This window comes from Theobroma cacao, chromosome 8 (genome assembly GCF_000208745.1).
Source record: "Theobroma cacao cultivar B97-61/B2 chromosome 8, Criollo_cocoa_genome_V2, whole genome shotgun sequence".
NCBI classification, from domain to species: Eukaryota; Viridiplantae; Streptophyta; class Magnoliopsida; order Malvales; family Malvaceae; genus Theobroma; species Theobroma cacao.
The window spans coordinates 11,770,847-11,778,261 of NC_030857.1; the positions used below are offsets into that span (position 1 = coordinate 11,770,847).

Consider the following 7,415-nt stretch of genomic DNA (forward strand, 5'->3'; position numbering starts at 1 on the left):
AAGATAATAAGAGCATGGTGCAATGTCTACTCTTATTGATCTCTATATTTGTTATTAAAGTTAGATCATTAGGTTTGCAGAGACTTATGAAACTTCTTTTCATAATCTCTAAATAGCCTTGGCTAAGGACTTCAACAAGCTAATATCAACTAAGAACCGTTAAGGTATGCCCCCTAAATCACTTGGGGTGATGACTCATTTCTTGTTCACTTATTTACCTTCACATGCTTTATACTACAACCAACCATATCCTGTTTTGGCATCCTTGTTAGAACATGTAGTGCTTTGATCAAAATATAGCACTCCATATATAAGACAACCTAGTGTCTCAAGTATAAGGAGTATTTACACAACTAACACATAAGAAATATTTGCATGACACTAAAGTGAGATACCAAATGCATTTCTCATGTCGGGTCATATTCAATGAACTTGCTCTTTCAAGGCACACACCTACATGCTAGTTTCAAATATGTCTATACTTTAATCTATGAGATCGATTACTTACTTTAGAAGTAAAGAATAATATGTGTTGAGCTTTGAGCATTATTGATGCCTCGTCTTAATAATACAATGATTAAGAACTTTTAGGAATAATGCTTTGATGCATAAGAATCTCATAAATATATTTTATTACAATTTCTTTGCAAAGCATGTATAGTTCCATGGGCTTTATCTACATAAATATAAATAGTAATTAAATTACAAACTCATGGATAAAGAACTATTTCAATGCTATTATAATCAGAAAAGTCATAGATAAATTGCTTGATGTGCGATTCCCATACAACGACTAATTGGCTTGCATGGCTCATACTAACATAATAGACATGAGCCTTTTATAAAGATCAAGTCTAAAAGGTGAATAGACATGAACCCTTCCCCCTCTCTTAATAACTAAATATTAATGAAGGTCCTGTATCTATATCTCTGTAATACAAGTAATAATAGAAATGTTTGGAAGCTTTTGATCAACAAAATGTTGATCTCATTCTTTACATGATTTTGTTTTGATTAACAAAATGCTGATCTCATTCTTCACATGATTTTGGCACCATCTTCCTCTGAGACTAATTTGTTTAAACGTTGGATTAATATATCAAAATCATCTTGGCTTCGAACCAGGCTGAGTCTAACATAGCGATCTTCTGAACCAAATCTGTTTCCCTGACGAGCAATGATTTTAGCTTCCTTGAGAACTGCATAACAATCTTTATCTTCTTCTCTCTCACATTTCAACCATGCATAAGCTGCCATAATTATTAGGTTGTTAAAATCACTTATCTTTGTATTTAAAGACATTCTGTAGTATATGGTTGAAGAAGCAGTGGTAAGAATGATATGTAGTGAAGATAGGAATTCAATTAGTTGATTAAATGCTTAGACTTGTCAATTATACTTGGTTTTGTAACATTGATTATATGACTCGAGAGCAAAGAACTGATGTCAATTTATAAGAAGGTTTATGATGTGAAGGGTTAATGTTTTAATAAATCAAATTAGAGTTAAAGTGAAGATAATTGCTTGGGCAAGAAAAAAGCAAGTTAGTAATGTTTCTAAACTAAATAATGGATTGATTCCATTGAGCTAATGGCTATCTTGGATGCATTGCTGTCACAAGAAGCATTCTAATGTTCTGGAACTCAGCTTGATGTGGGCATAAGGTAAGCTTGTTCTATTCTTATAAGGAGTTTGTTTATTTTTACTTGGCTAGTGGTGCATATGTTTTGTTGTGTGCTTTACATGTCTGCCATGATCACATTTTAGATCAAGCTTTTACCCCTATTGTGTAATTTTCTACCTTAGTTGATTTTTCTGATAAATGAGCATTATGTTTCGGATTGTGGTGAAGATAGGTGCATCATTATGCCTTATGGGAAGTTTGCTACATCAGAATTAGATTACTTTCAAAATTGGTGCAACTGGTTAGTCAAATTCTTTTGGTTTATTACCATATTTATGCATCATATACTAATCTAGCATAGGCATGATGTTTTTTATGTTTTAGGATATTTTTAATCTTCGTTTCATAGCCTCACGCCTTGTAAGTGTCAGCCTATGTGCTTTTCTTGTTGAATTATTGTGCAAGTTGTGCATTTTTGAAGCTGGTAATGGGAGCAGTTGAGTGTCTTTTTTTTTTTTAAGCAAGTTGAGTGTTTTATGGATTTTGTTTGCTCCTTATTTAAACATGTAACTAACTTAATGAAATGAAGTTTTCAGTTTTGATTTTAAGCCTCATTATCCCTCTTTGTTCTTCGAAATTATTTGGTGCTTGATAGTACTTGTATTGCAAGTTTTGTGCCTTTGTTGCAACCTTAAATTAGCTCTTTTACAATTAGCCAGAAGATAGAATAAGCTACATTAGCGGCTTCATTTCATCAACTGCATTGTTCTAGCTTTTTTTTTTTTTGGGTTTTTGTGTTGCCATCAACACCAACAAACTCCCTACTGAAGCATCCAATTCCACAAAAGGAGAACAAAGATAAAATTTGTATATATAGGTATAATGGTGTTGGAATAAAGGTATAAGCGATCACAACACTAGGGTACCCAAAATTTGATAACTACTTAGACATTTATGGTTAAAGTTCAACAAGCAGAATGAAACATTTAATTGATAGATTTTCTGTTGGATTTAATAAGGTATGTGCACAACTAGACTAGTACTTGTAGTGGATCAAAGTAGTAGACTAGTTGTTTTAAGGTCGTTGTCCTATAGTTGCCTCTCAATTATTAGTGAAATCATATGTGTTATAGATAACAGATATGGTTTACTTTCACTTTGACAAAGCTAAATGTTGTACAATCTTACAATAATAGAATTAAGTTCAAGAGGAGTGAATTGATGCCCTGATGGTCATAAGTAGTGCACCAGGATGTGATTGTTGGTGCCAAGATCTGAATGATAGAACATGAAAGAATGGTTGTTCCTGTTGTATTAGAGTTTTTATCATTTCACTTTGAAAATCCAATGTCATTTATAGTACAACTTGTTGACTCTATCTGTTTTTTCGATAACAAAATATTCTTTATTTATTGATGTATAACTTCACTACTTAAGTATGCAAGACAAAATTTAAAACCCTTAATAAAGTTGATGATTAAAGGCAAGTCAAGAAGCTTGCTCACTTAAAAGAAAGGTTAATCAGTTAAAGAGAGAAAGAAAGAAAAGGTTAGTAAAAACAAAACATCATTAACTGATTAATGTGGAGCCTTAACAAGTTAAGGCAAAACTAGGTGCCATATAAAGGCAAGGCAAAAAAGTCTTAATTAGTTAGCACTAGGCTTAACTGATTAAGAAGGTGCTGGAAGCAAAACACTGAAGCTTGCTAATCGGTTAAGCAAAAGGGTTAATCGGTTAAAGCTTAAGACTTAAAGCATTTGAAGCATCAAAATTTAAATTCAAAGTGAAGTTAGCTGTTAAAGGACGCTAAATGAGAGATTTTGAACTTGAAAATATTTTAATTGGTTAACGTTTATTTCAATCAGTTAAAGTTGAAGGAAAAGAAGCCCTAAACAATTAAAGGGAGGACTAACCAATTGAAGGAAGATTGCTGATTGGAGAAGTTTGAAAACAGAATATTTTTAATTAGTTAAAGTTTCATTTAACCGATTAATATAGTGAACAGAGTTGTCAAACAGTTCAAGTCAGAGAGAAGGCTTAATTGGTTAAAGCCTGCCTTTAACCAATTAATGGAACACTGTCTGCCCATTTGAATTTGAATGCTAAAAGACAAAATATCGGCTATAATGGCATTAGACATGTTCACAATAGCTAGAAACTATCTTTAATAGAAAAATCTAAGTCTCAAAGTATAAAAGAAAACTTCAACGGTAAAAAAAGCAAGAAAAAAGCTACCAAGATCATATTTTGAGCAAAAAGCCCAAGAACCTTCTCTTACACACCTATTTTTTATTCCTATTCTTGTAAAGTGTTTGAGCTTGATTGTATTCATTTTAGATCTGCAAGGGTGATCACATGTATTCCTTTTTCTTCTTATTTCTTGGTTGATTAGAGTGTGGGAAGCACTCTAAGATTTATTGTAAGGGATTAAAGCTTGGGTTAAAAGCTCACCTTGTAAAAGTTTGGTGGAAACTGTTAATTTCACTGGTTTAGTGAAGTAGGTTGAAAATCTTTGATTTGGAGATCAAGGTAGTAGATGTAGGTTAAGAGAATTGAACCATTATAAATATTTATACTTTTTCCACTTCCCTCCACCTTTCCTTGTTTGGTGCCCTTTAACCTTAATAAGTTTTAAACCTTTCATCTTATATTTTACAAAAAGCTTTTCAAGCTCAAAAAACTGCCTTCAAAATTTTTAGTGCCATTCACCTCTCTTTTGGCACTCCATTGGGACCTACACAACCAATTTAATTGACTGCACTGAATAACCAGCTAAACATTAAACATGTATGCAACACTGCAGAAAAAATTTAGGCCTAAATTGAGGTTGAGAGAATTACCTGGTGAGAATTCTCTGAATTTATTGTAAAAAGTGCAGTATTGTGGATTAATTTTCTGGACAGAGAAGCGCTTTGACAAGGACAATGTCCTGGTCAATCTTTCCCACCTGGTCTTCATTGTCTGGTATGCAAAGTCAAATAATTCCCTTCCTTCTCCTTCTAGGGCTGCTTTTAAAAGCTTAAAAGCTCTTAACTGGCTTTCTCTAGAAACACCCATGGAACTTAGCTGCATGTGTATTGTCATTCTGTTATACACATTTTCATCCTTTACCACAGCCCACCTGTGTAAGACACAAATGTGATTTCTGTAATTCTGCTCAATAGAATTGAAACTGGTCAATGTAGTTGCTAAGCTAGTTACAATGAAAGGGTATAACTCAACAACCGTGAAAGAGATTGCTATCCTGTTTCATAGTAGTTAATGAAGCACTATAGGCCTATGGCACTAATGAACAGTTAAAATGATAAGTTTACTAGAGAATAGTGGTCAGACTTTTTACCCAAATCTGCTGCCAGCATGACCAGAAAGCTTGGAAAGCGTAAATACCATCAGATCTTCATCTGCAGGAGCTGTAATTGGTGTAAAATGCGGCCAGTAATATGCACGATCATAAATTGTTTTGACATTAGGGCCCTGAAGAATCACTTTGTTTAATCGTCCATCAGGATTGTTTGGTGAAGTGACAACCTCAATCATATTTGTGCTGGTATCTGATTTGTTCTTCCATGCGTTAGCATCTCCTTGAAACTTGAATTTTTCTGAACTAAAATATTCTGCTTGTTCTTTGTAGAGCTGTCAACATTCAATTTGGTATCAAATCAAGGACAACGATTTACAGAATTGAGCGGAAAGTTACAATATGGGTAATGGAACAGACCGCGTAGTAAGGGACTGAAGCTACAACTCCTGCAGGGGAGGAGGAATTTTCAAGGGACAGGGCATAAGCTGCAGCACTAAGAACTTGGGTTGAACCTGTACCAAAAATAATAAATCTGTTTTCTGTGACAGCATTCCCTACAAGTGCGTGTACTTTGCGAATCAGCCTTTCTAGTTCTTTTGAGATGTAAGTGCTACCATCAAAGCTATAGCTCATTCGGTGCCACCCTGCTACTACCAGTGCACTACTAGCTGCATGCTGTAGCCAGAAAGGTTCCAAAAATAATGGATCCCCGCTGCAAATAAAAATGTGTCAAACAAAACCTATGTGCTGTAAACCAAAATAATCATATTCAAAGAAAGTTTGAAAATTCCAGTGGTTTTTAATGATTTCTAATGACTGAAACTCCCCACTTTAATTAGAAGGACTCTTTAAGCTTAAATTGATGAGACGGTAAATTAAAATGACCACATTGAAAGAAAGTTTTGATTAGTTCTTGAGTATCTTCTCAACAAATCCACCATTATGTGGTGGGGACGGAAGGAGTCCCGTCTTACTTTAGAATGGATGGACTTTCACTATGTTGTCAACAATGGGAAATTCATCATAGGGAGCAACTACACAACCACCACCAACAAAACGCATCCTGAGAGACCAACTTGACTAAGATCTGAATGAAGGGGAGGGACAGAATTAAACTTAGGTAGTCACTGGCTTTCTGTAAACCATCAGAATTAAAGCTATAAACACCCAAAACAATCAAAGCTGTTAATTTATTCTTCTTACTTTTTTAAATAAGTAAATGAAATGACTAAAACTTGTCATCAAGGAATCAAATATGAATCATCAAAGCTTAAACTTGACTAACAAGAAGGAAAGACTTTTCTGATATCAAGTGTTGCAGAGAGGTACCCATCGGCATTTGCCATGCAGTGAGGGATATACTGAGAGCAGTCAGGCCCTGTATAGCATGCGTTGCATTCACAAACTGGTTCAGTATTTCCATCAACCACCAAGCCATCCAAGTAAGCTCTTCCATGGCCTGAACAGGATGTAGCTGCCACAGCTTCAGCTTCTGCTGCGGCTCTTGAGCTCCAACTCAGGTTCCATTGACCACCAACATAAATATTGATAATAAACAACAGGTTGAGAATTAAAGAAGAAACCAGACATCCCGCAAACTTGAAGCTTAATCTACTCTTGACCATGTTATCTTTTGAGGCTCCCGATCATCTGAGAGAACCTCCTTTATACTTGAATTGAAAAAGGAAACAGAGTGATCAGGGTCATAACTGTTGCAGGCGTTGTTGATATGATTTTAGTTGTATAATTGCATGGTGGAATATCAATTTCTCTATTTGTTATATCATTAGGTGGGATTTAGAGATGCAGATAATGATTTTTTAATGGATGTGGAACATGAGTACCACGACTGGTAGCTCTTGAATTCAAACTTTGAAACTTTTTTTTTTTATATTTTCTAAGAAAACTTTGAAGTCCGTGGTAGTACTTTCTTTGGGTATTAGGGAAATTAATAAGGTTAGAAGTCTAGCGTTGGAAACGTCTATACTATTTTTCAATAAGAAAACAATAATATAAATTTCATAATGATGTGACTTGCGCAACTAATCTGATTTTTTTATCTGCTAAGCAAATATTAGAAAATTTAATAAAATTTTATATTTTTTCTTTTCATTTTCATTTCCCTCCACTGTTTGCGATTGTTTCAATTTTCAAATATTGAAATTATTACTTATAGGCAACTTGACCAACATTTGTTTTAACAATGCTTCTTTTTCTTTTAATGACGGCTATCTTGGTGCTTAAGTTAAATCATTACTAATAAGCTTAACTTAATTGAAACGAATGAAAATCATTACTAATAAGCTTCCTTTTATTCCCATTACACACCTTCTTAATACCGAAAAACCTTTGTTGCAGCATCTATATTGTAACCCAATATTTGTTTATATACCTACTCTTAAACTTAATTAATAATTTTTGTTTATATAGCGACTCTAAATTCAACTTTTTAAATAAAAAATATGTGCATTTAATGTTTTGATGACATTT

The 7,415-nt window shown here is 33.9% G+C and overlaps 1 protein-coding gene across 1 annotated transcript; it reads right to left on the reverse strand.

Moving 5' to 3' along the window:
• Positions 716-6,826, reverse strand: LOC18592704 (tryptophan aminotransferase-related protein 4). The gene is made up of 5 exons (XM_007019553.2): positions 6,255-6,826; positions 5,343-5,637; positions 4,965-5,257; positions 4,465-4,745; positions 716-1,250 (listed from the first exon to the last, which is right to left on the reverse strand). The coding sequence occupies exons 1-5, from the start codon at positions 6,548-6,550 to the stop codon at positions 1,039-1,041; spliced, it is 1,377 nt and encodes a 458-aa protein (XP_007019615.2). The 5' UTR covers positions 6,551-6,826; the 3' UTR covers positions 716-1,038.

Bases quoted from the DNA above. Each gene is read 5' to 3' on its own strand.
- LOC18592704 (XM_007019553.2), bottom strand. From the start codon at position 6,550: ATGGTCAAGAGTAGATTAAGCTTCAAGTTTGCGGGATGTCTGGTTTCT. The intron at 5,258-5,342 runs GTCTGTTCCATT...GAATGTTGACAG, and splicing joins CTTCAGTCCCTTACTACGCG to CTCTACAAAGAACAAGCAGA. The intron at 4,746-4,964 runs GTAAAAAGTCTG...TGTCTTACACAG, and splicing joins CATGCTGGCAGCAGATTTGG to GTGGGCTGTGGTAAAGGATG.